Source organism: Perca flavescens, chromosome 22 (genome assembly GCF_004354835.1).
Source record: "Perca flavescens isolate YP-PL-M2 chromosome 22, PFLA_1.0, whole genome shotgun sequence".
NCBI lineage: Eukaryota > Metazoa > Chordata > Actinopteri > Perciformes > Percidae > Perca > Perca flavescens.
The window spans coordinates 17785505-17803512 of NC_041352.1; the positions used below are offsets into that span (position 1 = coordinate 17785505).

General features: G+C 37.9%; 1 protein-coding gene across 1 annotated transcript in view; it reads left to right on the forward strand.

Moving 5' to 3' along the window:
* plxdc2b (plexin domain containing 2b) overlaps nt 1–17190 on the forward strand; it is a 100403-nt gene extending 83213 nt beyond the window's left edge. The window contains exons 12-14 of the mRNA XM_028569406.1: nt 5997–6035; nt 10279–10445; nt 13298–17190. Of these exons, the coding sequence (XP_028425207.1) occupies nt 5997–6035; nt 10279–10445; nt 13298–13417 (326 nt within the window). The 3' untranslated portion in view covers nt 13418–17190. The remainder of the gene's footprint in view (nt 1–5996; nt 6036–10278; nt 10446–13297) is intronic.
* Nucleotides 17191–18008: the final 818 nt, after the last annotated feature.

Consider the following 18008-nt stretch of genomic DNA (forward strand, 5'->3'; position numbering starts at 1 on the left):
GGAACTGTTCTTTATTGGTATTGATGTGTTTCCTCTTTTATAACATGAGCAAGACACTTTTCTATCTTAGAAAATGCATAAATATGTAGGCCTACTGTAGCTCAACACACACAAAATTCATTCCAGATGGCAGGCAGTGGTGCAAGGCACAGCAGCTGTGTTTGTTCCAACTTTTAAACAATGCAGTTTGAATTAGGACCAATCGCTCCAAAGTAGATGCACCCACACAAACCTGTGATCATGTTGTTCAGCTCTGCTGGTTCGCCATCAATCTTTATTTTCAGAAACCTTTTATTCCTTTTCTGATGATGGATCTGTTGACGTATCAAACATATTCTTATCCTGTTATTGTTCTTTTTAATCGTTTTTCAGGTTAATTCTGACGAACAAAGACCAATTTTCATTTTTGAAGGCTAAACGTTTCATAGGAAATTAGATTGAGCGCTGGCTTTTGTCACACTAAGTGGAAAGTGACTTTACAATCATTTTGGAGTTTAGTGAAATTGGCTCAATCTGATCCAGATATTGAGGTCGTTTGGAAGCTGTACCTTGTTATTACCTGTGTTCTTTCTCTCGCTTTCAAGGTCTTATTTTACATTTGAGGGCTCTTTCTAGTCGGGTTCCATTACTGTGGCTTTTTAGTGAAAAATAAAAAATCTAAAACACTGAACAGAGGCTATAAAGTTAAAAAGGAATTGTACAGATATATAACATTTGTTTGGTTGGACCTATATTCCTGTAAGGCTGGAGTGAATATGGCTGAAGTTACAGATCAGTAAAACATACAGATTTTTAAAAATACTTTAAAAGATAAGTCTGGTAAGGACTTCATCTTACAAAGTATCTACAGTGAAAGAGTAAAAACCCAACAGTAATTTAACAGTTATAGATGTATTAGCAACACATTAGCTTCTGACAGCTAGTATAGTGGCTAGCTTGGGCACTATAGTTTATCCCACATCCACCTTCCTGCTGCCGGAAATACCCACCAACTGTGTATTAATCTGCCACTGAAACTTTTAATAATACAAAAAAACTATAATACTGTACATAAGAACATATTAAAATATGTATCATAAGTATCATAAACATGTACAATAGTATAGCTTAAAGTGCAAAAGGTTTGCAATTCAGAAGTCATATAGCCTAAACAAAGTAAAATACTGTACACAAAATAGCAGGTTGGTTTGTTGACAACAACAAAAATATGAAATAACACCAGTGTTGTGCTAACAGATATAGCTAAAACAAATCTGACTATGAATAGTTAGTGAGAAGGAAATAATAATGTTAAAGTAGCTTGCGTTGCATGTTTGCACATATAATATTTGTGTATAGGAGATAGTGTTTTTGTATAAAAATTTTAATCAAAAAAGGGTTTTCAAACATGACATTTACAGTAGAAAAGGATAAAATATTTAATCTTTCATCCTCACTAACAATATTTCCCAGCAGTTTGAGGGTGTCTTCCTTTGATATTGCAGGGATTTTGTACATGATTCACGAGGCTTCACATGAGGCTAACCCAAACCACAATGCAGCATAATCTCAGAGTTACGTATCTAAGCAAATCCTCTTTGAAAGGAGCCGACTGGATTCTTCTGCTGATGATAGGAAAACGGCCAAGGTGTCCTTCAAAGTTTGTTTACTTACATTTTTTTTACTTCTCTCTAGAGGTGCAAGAGTTACAAGTTGGCTGGATTTATTGTGCCAATTTTCCCTTTTTATGACTATTGTGCAATTTATTTAAGTAAGCAGGTAATTTATTTTAATCAGCTCCAGATGTGGTGGTACTGATTTAAAATGATAGGAGAGAGCCACTTACTCACCTACTGTCATCATATCAAACACTGTGTAAATATCCCAAAAAATATCCAAATACCAAAAGCACACGCACTGTAATGTATGTCTTGTCTTCTCCCGTGCTCGTCTTGTATTAATTGTATGTGATGTCTGGGATGCACAATGGGCACACATCACATTGAACTGATTGACAACAAATCATTTCAGACATCCACTCTTATCCTCGTGATGAAATTGCTGCAGCCTTTTAAGAACATCTGTAGAGTAGGTGAGCCTCTGAATGACATATGGCTTCAACTGTGTATCTGTCAGATACAGTAGGATTCATACTCAGAAAAGCTTTATTGTCCATCACAAATGGATAGAAATGTGTCTGACATGTCTTACAGGATAAATATGGTAAATATGGCTGTAAAGGAAGTAGCAAAATGCAAAAATATGTGCAAATTTAATTGTCATTTTCATGGTGTTATGTTTTTTTACAATTGTCAACTAATCCCATATAAACCAACCACAACCAACAATGCATTAAAGGTGCAGTAGGTAAGACTTATAAAAATAACTTTCTGTCATATTTGCTGAAACGGACCCTATGTTCGAGTAGAACTACATGAAGCAGGTAATAGAAAAATTAAAAAAAATCTGGCTCCTCTGGCACCACCTACAGCCTGTAGTGCGATTTGGGGGGTGTCTAACTGCGTGTCAATCACTGTTCATGCACATGCATTCATTCTCCCTTGTGGGGGGACGGGTTTCGGAGACCATTTTGGGCTTTAGCAGAAAGGGGGGAGGGACTGAGAAGTTGTCGATGTTGAAATTTTTTAGCTAAGTCCTGGATCTTCGCAATCCTACCTACGGCACCTTTAATCTTAACACTTAATTTGGCTCCCAGCCCTGAAGCCCATTCATCTCCACTGAAGACATGAATCTTAAAAAAACGGTCATGAATGTACATGGTTTCATTGCTAAAGAGGCTCAGTAATTTTCTAAAATCTAAAACAACTGGGCACTGTAGTTTTTAGCAAATGTCACATAAACAGGAGGAAATAGTGTATTTGTTGGGGACTTTTTTCAGCGGTGGATTAATACATATTTGGCAGCAGGAAGTTGAATGTGGGCCAGTGCCCGTGTTCATCATAATGAAGGAACATGCCACATTGTGCAACAGTGTGTGGCTCAGTTATGTGTTTTTAGACAACAATGGAGGAATAGGATATACTGTATATATCGAATAGGATATATATATCGTATAGTGGGACGAGTTCAGTGTTGGTTTTGGTCTTCCTGTGAGATTTAAAATATAAAATATCCTCAGACTTAACTGTTGGAATGAAGGATTTTTTTGACGTCATGACATAAAGCATATGAATCACTGTTTTAGCTCATGGCACACTGCAAACAATCCATCTTCATGGTCCCTCAGCAAGGGACTAAGTTAAGGCTTTGACCTTGTCTGTGCTCAGTTACAAACTAAAAATGAAAGGTGATCGTGCTTTTGGGTTGTTATTCCTTAAAAACGTGCTTCCTTTGGTAATTGCTCAATGTGGTAATTTAATATTTGTGGTTAATATTTGGTTTATTGATATTTTTCATCCTGTCCACCTCCTCTAATTTCTTTTTTCCCTTCCCTGTTCCTTTGTAATTACTATAAAGCAAAGTGCTATTACATTAACTTACTGACTTTTAGGTTTTAAAGTCCAATTTTTCCAAAACAACTAGATTCTTAAAAATTGTCCTAAAAATGTCATTTTTTAAAGAGACTTAATAACTTTAGGTTGAGAATCTTTTGTAGTACAGCGCCTGCAGTGTTATTTCACTCTGTTCCTATCTCGTTGATGGTTTTTTTTTTTTTATCTATTGTTGAGTTGTTTTAAGGTTTTCTACATTCAAGCCTGGGTTATCCATTATTTAATTCTCACAGAAAGGCATTTACTTTCATCGCTAAATGAGGGAGTAGCCAAAATTTTCTCCATCACACCCCCATTAATCATCTTGTGGGGGCTGAGTTTAAATGGACACTTCATCGCAGTTGAGGTGCTGTATGGACTGCTGTGATGAGGATGGATGCAGTGTGAAAACTGTCCATCTGTGAGGCAAAACACGACGCATAATCCTACAGATCAAACCAGGGTGTGTTGAGAGGACTAAAATGTGTTTGGTTTACATGTGTGTGACTGTATTTGTGTGTGTGTGTGCGTGTGTGTGTGTGTGTGTGTGTGTGTGTGTGTGTGCAGGAGGTCAAGAGGTCATTCTGCGGTATTTGTTGTGTAGCTACGCAAAGAAACTCCTTGCACTTTCTGACACGTACAGAGGATCGGTTTCCCCAGCTCGTGCCTGTCTCTTCAGTTACAGGGGTCAAAAGTCAGGTTGGAGAGCTGGCTGGGTGGCTCATGGTGGACGAGAGAGTGAGATGAAGGAAAAGAGACATAAAGAGAACTATGTCTGTGTGGGTGGAGGTGTGTTTGGCTGTGAGAAACCCCAACATGGAGAGTTTTAATCACTCTCTATTTATATTTTAACTAAAGTTGATATGCCTGCTCAGGTGCCAGGTAAAACTAATGCAGTATAATACAACAGTCCTGCTATAAATCTCACCTCCTTGAAGGTAATGTTCACTTATTGTTGAAACTGTTTTAGAGAAGTGTTAATTCAACTGTATGATCATTATCAAGGCTGTAGTTTGTGGTGCTGTTGAACTGTATGTCAATGAGGAAAGGCTAAATAACAGAAACATGTCTTTTAAACAGTTTTCCAACAGATTTGTTGTGCAGTGAAGGACTGATGTTGCTTAGGTGTTATTTTTACCTCATGGTCTAATGTTGATGTCTTGTTGAAGTTAGGGATTGTCTCAATAGTGCATGCATAACGGTCAAGAAAGCTTTACAGATTTTAAGAAGAGCTTTCCCATTTTTTCTATAAACACAATTTCCACTTGCATCTGCATGTACAACCCCCTTTTTTAAATTATGCTATATGCTCCCAGTGAGTTATGGCCCATACTTGTCAATATCTTCATCATTTTTTTAGACCATCTTTACATTCATGTGGGCCTCCTCCCATTATATACATAGTCATGAGCTGAAGTTAGAGACCGTTTCATAAGTACATGCCACATTAGGGCAGTTTTTTAATTTGTATTTATCTGTTTTTAAATATTTTGGATTAACTTTGCATTCATCGGAACATACTCCTCAAGTTTTTGAAGAAAAATCATACAAATAGCCAAGTAAACCCTGTAAAACCTCCTGTTGTATTTCCACTAGTCATCTCCACCATGACTAGAAACTGTTACATAGTCTTTTATGAAGACCTTTTAAAGGTACAAATTATGATTTAATATTAGAGGAATTTTGGTACATTGTTCAAATATTGTGTTATTTTGCACAATTTGTGGGAAACTTAACTCGTATATGTATGAGGAGTATGAATGGCAGTAGAAAATAATTAAAAATAGAAAATGAAGCATAATAGACAATTTCCAGAGTAAAAACATCTAGAGTAGATGTCACCTCTCTCTCAGCTCTGGTATAAATCTGAACACAGTTATGAATATACATATTTTTGTGAAATAAACAGACACATAGTGGTGTTGTGTTATACTCTACTGGCTAAAACAGATTTAAAGGCTTCTATTTCGATTAACCAATGATGATGATCCATATTCATGACCCTCTGGTGTCAAATTGACTTGGACAAAATTGTATGCGGTCTCTTACAGTACAATATCTCATTTAATGATTCATTTTAAACACCCAAATGTGGCTGCATTTATTCTTTTGAAAATTGAAATAGAAATCCTTTTGAATTAAATCGTTCAGTGTAATATATCTGTTAATGTATGTGTTGAATTTGCATAATGTGAATCGGTGTGCGTAAATGCCTGCTACCCTTCGAGGAGAAGTGGGTCACGCTACATTTCCATATTTCACATGTATAGTTAACCCCAGACAGCTTTTATGTGCTGAATTATGCATGCTGGACCATTATATTCAAAGCTTTAATTTTTAATCAGATTTTAAGTGTAGTAAATTTCATGTTGAAAGGAAGATGGTCCACTAATGAAAGAAGCTTTATCTCATTTGGGACCTTCGGGGAGTTGCTTATATTGTCAGAGCTTCACAAACAGACTACAAAGAGAAATATTGATTATTATTTCTGAACGCTCACATCTTTCTCTCTTTGTCTCCTCACAGATGATACCAAGATCGCACTGCATCTCAGAGACAACCAGGGTAGGTCTCTATCTTCCACTGCTGTGCCGTCCAAAACGGTTGTTGTTGCTATGTGCCTTTACTCCCTGTTGTATTTATGGCTGGGTATGTTTATTTGTCTGCCTCCTGTTTCTGTTTTTACCACTGAGGTATTGGTCCCTGATTGCTTTTTGAGTTTTTTGGAGGATGTGTGGCTCAATCAGCTGATAAACTTCGTCCAACTATAATGCTTAACTGTCCTTTGTGGGTTGCAGCGATCAATTATAGTGTCTGGACCGGTGTGAGGAAGACCAGGGAGAGTAGAGGCTGTGTGTCCAAAAGTAGCAAATAAAGTCACAAAGGCAACAGAAAAACCATGTATATGATATTTCTTCAGTAAGACATGGCTGTTTTCCTGCAAGGCAGAGGTAGAAAAAACGGTAGCTGTATAAACATGAAGATACATTGGCTCTTTGAATGTTCAACTTAATGCATGTTTGCATTAAAACACTTGCATTAAGACATCACTCTTTAATTGATGCATTATTCACATAAATTACATAAAACTACCACAAATAATTTGACTGTGGTTGACGTGACTAATGCTACATTTGTCACAGCACCTTGAGAATTCAGCATTTTCTTATGTACTGAGCACAACATGCTTTAATCGCTAATATGTGCAAAACATCCAAACTCCGAAATGACCTCTCAAACTCTATCAGTTTTCCAGAGATAGCCTCTCATATGTTTCCAGCCTGAGAGAATTGGAATTTGCCTGCTTCTATCACACTTTCATTACACAAACGCTGCATGTCTCTCCTTACTCCGCCTGGCACTGTGACACACAATATCTCTCTGCGGGCCATTTTTTGCTTCATGCATCTAAGCACATACCTGCCAATAATGGTATTCAAGGTAATTGGGAGGAAGGCACCAGGATGATCATACTGTTAGAAGTGGAAGACATAAAAAGCATGAATTTCTACTGCCCATTCACAGATAGTAGTTAGTACATGTTATTAGTATTTATACATGTTTTATAGACCAGACAGTGATTAGAGTGGTTTTAAAATGTGTCTTCTTCGTGCCAGTTGACCTAGATGATCCAAGATGTCTTCAGTTGTTTAGCTCTCATATCATTCAGTTACACCAAGGTGTCCTCTGACATTGACTGTGGTAGGAAACAATGAGGTGGTTACAGCTACAGTAAGTGCTGAGATAAGGAACAACAGGAGCCCTTTCTCAACTCCGCCACTCCTCAGCAACCATTTACAAAGACTCTGAATTATAGGTCTGCTCATTTTGTATTGTTAGTTTCCTAAAAAAAAAACATTAGCCAGGTGAGAGAACAGTTTTGCTCCAGAGCTGAAAAAGGATCAGCTTGGCTGGGTTTCCATTGGTCTCATTTGTCCTTTCTAAAAAGCTCTAATGTATTTTATTGCCTTCTAAGAGCTCTGCTGCCCATTAGTGCTTACTCAGTCTCCTCAGGTTCTAGCAGTCATAAGGACAACGCTAATGGAGAATGAATTCAGGGCAATTTGCTTGAAACGTGCCATTTCTTTGTCCAGACTGCATTGTGCTACAATGATAAATATTACCAAACTTTTCCATAATTATGAACTTATGAATATTTGGATATTTGGCTCTATGGATGACAATGTCTGTTGGGCTACACTGAAATATCTCAACAACTAGAGCTGCAACAGTTAGTCGATTGATGCTGGTTAGCCTTTCACTTATGAGGATTTTATTTTTGTCTTTCTTATAAATATCATTGGGTTTTATACTTTTGGTCAGACAAAAGAATTTGAAATTGTCACCTTGGGCAATAGGATATTTTCCCTATGAATTGATTGATCCAATAAATACTTGATACAGTACATTAATCATTGTTAAGACAAAGACAATAATCATTGGTCGCAGCACTATCAACCTTACTATTGGATGGACTAAAATTAAGTTTTGTGCAGACGTTGATGGTGCCTACAGGATGAAGTCTACTGACTTTGGTGATCCTCTGAATCTTTCTCTAGCACCCCCAAAAGGTTACATTTCCAATTAGTTTTTTGGGTTATTATATGATATTTACATCAGCCTTGGCTGTTTAGCTTTACATAATTAGCAATTGACAGCATGCTTACATGCAAAATTAACCTGGTGAACGTGGTTAACATTATACCTGCTAAACATCAACGTGTTAGCATTTAGCTCAAAGCACCATTGTGCCAAAGTACAGCCTCACACGGCAGCTAGCATGACTGGATACTCTTATTGCACTTTCAACTGCATTGCCACACAAATGGCAAAACAAAGCAGACATGAAGACTTATTAAATATGTGTTTTTCGCTGTCCTGTCTTTCAACAACCCACTTTGACCCAGTATAGACTCTGCTGTCCTTTTGTAAATGTACTGCTCACAGGAATCCAGATAAAACTGTCAGTCAGAGCTCCTCCAGGGCCCTGAGCAGACCTGTCTCCGCTAGCATCCCGCTGATTATTTAGCTGGAAGGCTGTTGATTTCTCATTGTGTCTCCATCTCTTCTCAGTCGCATGCCCCCTGCTAACCTACTAACACCCCAGACTAACAGCATGCCACATTGTTTGGGCTTCCAGCTGACCAAGAGATGGCTCTTGGACTCTTCAGCTCTGACAGATAAACACAAGAAAAATGCCTTTCTGAGAAGACAAGAGAAAAATAAAACTACCTCACAATGTTTTTAGGATTATATAGCGAGAATGTCATAATGTCATTGTCACTGCCAAGTTGTTTTTCTCTGAAAAGAAGGGCTCCTGAGTTGCTACGTGTAAGGCTGACTGACAGTAAACTCTGAGAGCTATCATGAATAACACTATTTGACACAAAAAGGCATTATGAAAACAGTTTTCAGTCGGATTATGGGCAATGCAGGTGATCAATTGTTTTGTTTAATGTGAAACTATGTTGAGTGATTTTTCAACACACCAAATGATCCATACTTTGTCCTTTTTTGAATTTCCAGTTAAGGAGTGCACATAATGGCTACACTGACTTACAGACCTACACATTCACAGTGACTGTCCACACACACACATTGGACAGGTTTGATTACCACCAGGTTATTCTGTGTGCTGGAAATCAATGAGGCAGGGAGCCAGGGGAGAGGCTGGTTGGCTGACAAGCTCGGCGGTGGCTATAGTTGCTAATTAAAGCCATTGGGCAGCCTTGTGAATAGATCTGGGATGAACCTGCTATAAATCTGTGTGAGATAAGATGTGAGGACATTTCATAATCACTTCATTAGTTTTCCCCTGCTGATCAGTTTCACTGCTGGGACTAAGAACATTTTCTCTTTGTATTTTGTTCTTCTATTCTTATTCAGTGTGCTCTTCTAGCAGACAAATTGCAGGTAAAAATTCTCGTTTTTTGTGTCGGGATAACATTTTGCATCCATAGATGAAAAAGAATATTCCCAATAGGTTACAGGACCTTTTCATCATCTTCAAAAGAACTCTCAAAACACCTGCTGGGTCGACTCTGAATAGATAGAATCTGATATGAATCTGACGACGGTTTAAAGACAAAGGATTTCTTCTAAGGCTCACTGAAGGACAGACTTAATATGTAGTCACTATACAGTCTCTTCAGTTTGCATTGCCACGACTGAAGGCTACAGAAGTTCTCTTATCAGCATATGTAGGTTTGTTTCGTCCTATCAGGAACAACTGCTGCTAACCTTGGTTTGGGATTAACTCTTTAACTTGTACTTGCAGGAGAGAAGAGATGCTCATGAATACCTAAAGACCACAGACCACAGAATGATCATGCCACAGAGTACTAAAGACCCAGTTTGAACATGAACCTTGAATTTGCTCTCAAAGTGAAGGAAATGTTCTCTAGGACAGAAAAAAACCCACTATGAAATCCTCATGAATGTGAACGTATATATTTTCAAACATACAGTACACGGCTGACTGGGATTTGCGGCGTCACTGTTTTAAGTTTTGAAATCAAATGTCTGACTTTTTCAATGTGATGACATTTAACAAAATTTGGGCTACAAGTACCGTATGTCAATTTTAAGGCATATTAGTACATGTAAGAGAGTAGGGTATAGATGAATGATGAGTGCCCCCTGCTGCTCAACAACAGAACTGCAGCAGAAGCAGGAAAACATAATTTTGGTGTATGCTTTCATCTAAAGTATCTCTGCAATTAAGACACTGTATAATAAAAAAAAAAACATGTATCTGTATCTCTGTATAAAAACCTGTAACATGCTATTTTGTTTTTTTGTTTTTCAGTGCTGCCTGCAGACAGTGCTGTAGACAGGAAGCCAGGTACACACCCTTTGCACACTGGTCTGATCCTCGGCATCCTCCTGGTGATGCTCGTCATGGTTGGCGGCGTGCTGGTCACCTTGTACATCTACCATCACCCGACCTCTGCAGCAAGCCTCTTCCTCATTGAGGTGAGTGAAGACCAGTCTTATACATATATATATATATATATATATATATATCTTATAAAGTACTTGGAAACAATACTTGAGTAAAAGTATAAGTATGTTACCAGAAAACGTCCCCTTTTAGAATATTACTTGAGTAAAAGTCTTAAAGTATCTGACATTTACTTTACTTAAGTATTAAAAGTATTTTTCTGATATTATATGTACTTAATTTTTAGAAGTAAAAGTAAAGAAAAACCTTGATTATGATCTTTGTTGTGGCTTCCTAATAGTAAAGCATAATATTCGGGGTTTCCGCACCCTCTTAAACATCAAATTCAAAGTCTGACATCAACAAAGAGTAAAACAGAAACAGAATTTAATTTTTTTGTTAGGAAGAATCTTTGACTCTGACGTACAAAAACATTTCTTGCAAGTAATGAGTAACGAAGACGCTTAGGGGAAATGTAGTGAAGTAAAAGTATACTTTTTATTTAGGAAAAGTAGTGGAGTAAAAGTGAAAGTTTCCAGAAATAAAATGAAATTGTTCATCAAAGATGCAGTACGTAAGCCTTATAAAAATAACTTTCTGTCATATTTGCTGAAACTGACCCTATGTTCGAGTAAAACTACATGAAGCAGGTCATTTAAAAAAAAAGCTGGCTCCTGGCACCACCTAAATAGTACAATTTGCAAAAATCCACAGCTCCCTGTTCAGATGCACCAATCAGGGCCAGGGGGTGCTCATGCACACGCATTCATTCTCCCTTGTGGGGGGAGGGGCTTAGGAGAACGTTTTGGGCTTTAGCGGAAAGGGGGGAGGGACTGAGAAGTTGTCGATGTTCAAATTTTTTGGCTAAGTCCTGAATCTTTGCAATCCTACCTACAGCACCTTTAAGAGTGAAAGTTTATTTCTTGACCTTGGAAACACTAGTTAACAGAATAATCTCAAAACAAGGTCCATTTAGTAGCTGTTCTGGAGCTTTCGAGATTGACAGCTCATACTTTACCTATTGCTTCAGAGGCCAAGTTTTAATCTTTTAAGCCAATGTGTACGAGACGTTCCTGAAGTGCCCTGAAAAATGCTATAAGGAAGCCAAAAGCAAAAAGCTCCAGAGCAGCTAGTTAAATGGACCTTGTGGTGAAATTTCTTTGGAAAACTTATTAGCTCATATTCTTAAAAATTACATAAAATTCAAATAAAATATTTGAACAATTTATGGACCTGTAGGATGAGGATACTGTAGGTAGTAAACTTGTGCTTCAGTAAAAAAGATGGATCCTCTATGTGTTTCATACAGTATATTGAATGGTGAATTATGCAATCATGTCTTCCCAAATTTGAGACATTTTGGAAGTTAAATCCACAATAATCTGTTCCATTCACTGTTTGTCTTTGACTACCTTTATCACTACAACAACATTTATGACTTATATTCAGGATTTTAGTTATCCCTTGCCAGTATGGAGTTTTATTTCGAAATGCATACAAACTGTTTAGTTCTGAAAAGACAAATTTTTGTCAAACCTTCAAACATTCCGGCGTAATAGCAAGAAACGATATCTGCACAAAAACCAGACACCATTCAGTGCTCGGTCCATTTTCCTTCAACTCCTTACGCGTAAATATGAATACGATTTTCAGAGGGGAATGATGAAACTTGGTGCACACAGTCTTTCCTAATACATGAATGTGAATTCTGGGAGCATGAGTAGGTGCTGTTTGGAGTGTAGCACAGTGAGAACAAAACAAAACTTCTTAATCATGCTCATGTTCAAAGTTATTCTCATTGTCAATTTTACAAGGTAAGTCACAGTAACTCCCTGATGTGGATTTTACTTGCTAAAGTGAAGCCCTCTTCTTGGCATACTAAGTATACATGTTATAGTTAATGTTTTTAAAGTTTAAGACAGGTGGTATTTAATATTTCTTTATATGTCAACAAATCCTAAAAAAGACAAAAAACAGTATTGGTCTCAATACTGTCTATACCATGTAATTTGTTACTACATAAGATGTAAGACAGCTTAACAATATATAGTTAAATAAAAAGTAAGTAATTTAAATAAAAAAAGGTTACATGATTCGAAACCTGCAGGGCACTGTAGCTTTTATTAAATGTATATGTAAATGTGTGTGTGTGTGTGTGTGTGTGTGTGTGTGTGTGTGTGTGTGTGTGTGTGTGTGTGTGTGTGTGTGTGTGTGTGTGTGTGTGTGTGTGCCTGCCTGCGTGTGTTAATGTGTGGCATTTCTATTTTTGCTAAACACTCAACACCTCAACTCGGCAGAGAAATCTGAAATCACTCCTTTCACTCATTCACTACTGCTCCCTATGTAATTAGACGCTCAATAATTTACTCTATAATGAGCAGAAATTTGAGATTTTGGATCACTATCGTTATATTTTGGGAATTTTTCACAGCACTATACAAAGCATAAATTACACACTCAGACACTATCAAATGGCGGGGGGCAAATATAATGCACCATATAGTAGACTTAAAACAACACCAAAGATTCTTTTGTGCCTTAATCGTTTCAGTGGTTCATCAACTCGTAACAGGGTGAACGGCACTTCTGCATTCGCTTTGCGGCCCTCTATTGGCTATAACTGCACTATGCAAGTTTGCCAGATTGGGTAGCGGATCTGTAGTTCGAATGACAGCGGTAATGGACAATTCTGCTTCCAACCTGTAAGGGGACCGAAGAGGAAAAGTGCTTTGTTGTTGCTTTAATAGGGAGTTGATTTCGGACAGTCTGGCTCTCCTAAGATCGCAGACATAGATCAACCTCAGCCCTAACCTTTTACCTTGATGACACTGATCTTTATCTAAACGCTGTCCTCACACATGTCCTGTCCTGTCCACCCTCACAGAGACGCCCAAGCAGGTGGCCAGCCATGAAGTTTCGCCGGGGGTCAGGTCACCCAGCCTACGCAGAGGTGGAGCCAGTGGGCCAGGAGAAGGAGGGCTTCATCGAGTCCGAGCAGTGCTGAGGGAGGAGGGGGTGTCTGCATCCCTGCGGCCCCCCTCCTGTGACGGGCCTCCTCCCTCCTGCTCCACAGGGACTTCTCACCAGGAACCCTCCAGGATCTGCTTATCAGTGTACACAATGACTCGTTAAGACTGCGGAATTTGCCGGTTGAGCGCTAGATGAGACTGGATACAGCAGCCGACGATATGAGCAAATAAGAAAGCCCTTCAAACTGATCCCAGACTAACCCATCGTTCAGCTCCTGTTGGCAAAGAAAGTACCTACTAGGGACAGAGGGAGGGAACAGCATTGATGTCATCGACTCAGTCAGCATTGGTTATGTTTTGCCATGGAGGGATTGAACAGCCTGACTGCCTAGACTGGATACTGGTGTGGTTGAAGGGGGGGGCAGGGTGAATTACACAATATATATTTTCAGAAACAATACAGAGTATGTGAACAGAGATTTCCACTTTGTTGTCGGTGGGGTTATACTATATAGGCCTTGATATATCCATCAGGTTTTTACTTATTTTCCTTTTTCTTTCAGTATGTTGTTTTCACAGGGGTTGGCACATTTAGTATCTGTACAGACCGTCGGTATTGCTTTTCAATACCATAGCAGGTTTTATTGACTTTTCCACTGCCTGCTCTACACAGAGAGGATGCCGCTGTGCGATATGACGTGAGCTGAAAGCCCGTCACTGCAATTGATTGCAGCTCGGAGAAAAGCTCAAAATTTCAGCAGCGCTGTTAAATTAGTTTGTGATGTTTGATGGGTTTAATTTTCTAAAAAAAATAAGTGTAAGATGTTTTTTGTTCACTGAGAATATCTGTGTTTTTTTTTTACTGGGTGATGGGCACACGCTATCTTTCTTAATCATTTGATTGGTTCTTTGATTGATTCCTCACTTAATGGATATCATTTTACTGTATGTATTTTGTTTTGTTTTTATTTTTGCAGTTTTTTCATTACTGCTGTGCCATTTTGTCCCCAACTAGAGTTTGCACAATTTTTTTCTCATTTGACATGTGGTACTAATGCAATATTACAAGACAGGCGCTTGTGAGTGTGTATGCTGAATATATTTTCTAAAGTGTAAGTGATTGTGTGTGTGTGTGTGTGTGTGTGTGTGTGTGTGTGTGTGTGTGTGTGTGTGTGTGTGTGTGTGTGTGTGTGTGTGTGTGTGAAAATGCAAAAGAGAGCAGTTTACATTAGTGATTGGATATCCACCTGCTTTATGGGTGCATATGTTTGAGCTGGCTCTGCACAGGTGATTCTTATTGATTTGAATCTGAGGTATCTGGATAAAGTTTGTGTGAGCCAGAAAACAAACTGGTATGGTTGGAATTTCCCTTGATTTTTACAGTTTAGTTTCCTTTTCCAATATGTTGCCAGCATAACCATAAACTGTTCATGTTATCGGCTCATTCGTGTCAACACATTAATGTATATACCAAGGCCAAAACATTTGCAGATTCAGGTAACTCATGGCAAACATTTTTAGTATAGCAGATTAGTACAGAAAAACTTTTTTTATTTTTTATGAGTGGCCTTTTTTCTCTACTTTTTTACGTAAATGTGAATACTGCTCCAATCATTACTGTCACCAATCAATACAAAAGGCTTCTGACTGAACAAATTCAAACATTCACTTTTACTGTTAAAAATATAATCTCAAGACAAAATCATGTTTTTACACCAATGATTGTAGACTCATTTTAGATCAGTATCCTGGAATTCTACTGAAAAATAAAAAGTGCAATATTACACCCATTCAGTTTGACACTGTAAATAGCCTACTTAAACATAACAATCATCTGGATATTTTTAATTCACACCTTGTCGTCATCACATTGAGACCAAAGGCTAATCAGCGTTATATTTTCAAGTATTTACCTCAACCTCCCCACTGCCTCAGCAGCTATACCACGATCCACAACATACCAGCTAATTGTAGCTTTAGTTTTTGGGTTATAGTGGTGTTTTACTGACATTTACAATGTGTCATATAAAAACTGCCCCTCCTCCTAACAACGATCGTCCAATCGTAGTTTAGCAATCTGTCGCGCTTTGGATTTCTCCACACATGTTCAAGCGGTGTTACATGGGATAAAAAAAAAGATAGTTTGAATTATATATATATATATTCTTTATATACTTTGCCGATTTTAAACCAGCTCTCTGTCATGACAATGTGTGTGCAGATTTAACGGCTTCCCTCCGGCACTATGCTAGTTTTTTACTCAATGCGGAGTGATGCCGGTGGGTATTATATAAACCAATCAGATTGCTTGATTTGAGCTTCCCGTTTAGTCAGCTAGCTAACTAACTGACGTTAATTGAGCTGCATTGGTTGTGTTATAATACATCCATGGTTGTGTTACAGGTTGAGTGTAAAAGCCCCGTTCACCACTAACATTGTTTCATCCAGATGGTTAGCTAGAAGAGTGTTTTTATGATTTGGAATACTGACAGGACAGCGGTAAGTGTTTTTACAATATTGGGTTTTTCAAACATTGGGTAACGTTAGCTAACTGTATGCTAATACAAATGTGTCTGCCTTCAAAATAATATGTAACGTTAGCCGTCATATGCAACTTTAACCTCCATTTTACAAAATGTGTGTCTTAAAATAAAGTTTTCAACCCACTCATGGATCCAACGTCAGCCTATTTAGCTAGCTAGTTAGCTAACGTTACAGCTGATCGAATCTGCTGTCAGGCAAAATCGACGGTCCTCTGCCAGAAAAGAAAAGTCCGATTTCGTCTACCACTATCTGAAATTATAGACATATTGTTTCAAATTTAATTTAATTTCGATGGTAAATGTTATCATATATTTAAAACGGCATGTGAAGTTTGAGAAGGAAAACTTAACGAGCGTAGCAACAGTAACTACGGGGGGCGGGGCTTAGCTAACATCTCACCTTCATCCTACTCTCACCTGTCACCTACACACCAAAAGATGCGCAGTCATGCACAACAGCGAACTAAGGACTCACTGGCTGTTTTTAAACCTTCACACAGACCTTTCTCTTTACAACCACTCTGAGATCTGATGCTGTCTCATTGGTGTCGACCAGAGAGAAACGTTAGACCTACAAACTATCGATATAAAAAACCCTCTTTTATGGTTCCTTATAACTCCTTTCCACAGCTGTGTTTAACGAGTGAACAGGAGAGAACAGAGGATTACATTTAACAGGACAAGGGGCTTTTTTCATGCACACAGATATTCAGATTAAATATTCAGTTTTTCGATATTGTTAAAATTGATCCATGCGGAGAAATGCTCTTTGCAAGTGCTTGGAACATCTGCTTGTTTTACACTGCCACCTGAAACTGCAAGTGTTTTTATGAAAATGCAGTAATAGAAAGTGGCCGACGGTCGGATTTGTTTGTGTTAAACACGTCTACACAAAAGCCGAAACACTTTGGTAATAGAAACCGCAGAACAGAAGTCTTCACTTGCTTCACTGGACTTTACTAATCACTTTCACTTCCACTTTCTTAACAATGTTATTTTAGATGACGAAAAGCAGCATAGTAGTGTTGTTGAGATCGGTTAATGCTTTTGCTCTGGTCAGTGAGTCGGGTTGAAAGATGTAAAGTCACACAGATTCAGCGACGATTGCCAGAGCTCAATATAAAGAAACAAGAACTGTGACCTTGTTTTATCTTATCATGGCACACAACAAGACTCAAAATCACACAGTATCATAGCTGTCTGTAATTTCTGTAACTACTGTTGTTTTGATTACATTTGAAATAAACAATGTTGTAAAAAACAAATATCTGTTGAATATTGCTATTTTACCCTTCTTACTGTGTATAAGTGTTTTTTTTTAATTTAAACATAAATGTGACTATTTAGTAAGTATGTACATAGGATAGAGCGAACAAATTTAATATCCACTACTTCATTGTTCATCATTAATCAGTATTTGTACATACAGCAGAGAAACAATGAGCAGCTAGGAAACTGACTTTTGCATTATTGTGGCTTAAATGCCACCAATAATTCATTTAAAAATGCATGCCAAAAAATATCTTGAAACAGATTAATTTGGAGGAAAGACAGTTTCTTACTACTTAAAGCTCATTCTGCAAGTCAATCACTTGACTATGACATCTTCCCACAGCAGCATGCAGCCAGTTTCAGTTTAAAGAGAATAATGTTACACTTTAATATCATCTATATCAGCCCTAAAAGAGAGCATGATCGTAAAAAAATGCTGTCTGGTTTGTATGAAATCCTTGGATCAGGTAGATAGTGGCCTTCCCAGCAAATTGAGAAGCTAAAGCTCTACAGCAGTACAGAGAGAAAGCTGAGTAGACAAGACAGCAAAGTGGAGCAAAAATGGTGGAGGAATGAAACAGGAGGGAAATATTATTAAGCAGTAGCACTAAGGCCAAAAAGAGAATTAAACTTCTATAATTTTTGGTACTAGAGGATAGAGACCAGAAGTAATGATGTGTGCTACATAAAGACAAGTGCTGCACATTTTAGCCTATAGACAGTAATAAGTGGGTGGTTATCGTTGGGACACCCAACTATTAAATTCCCCAAATTTAGTTAATTAATCTATTGTAGGCATAGGCAAGGTCAT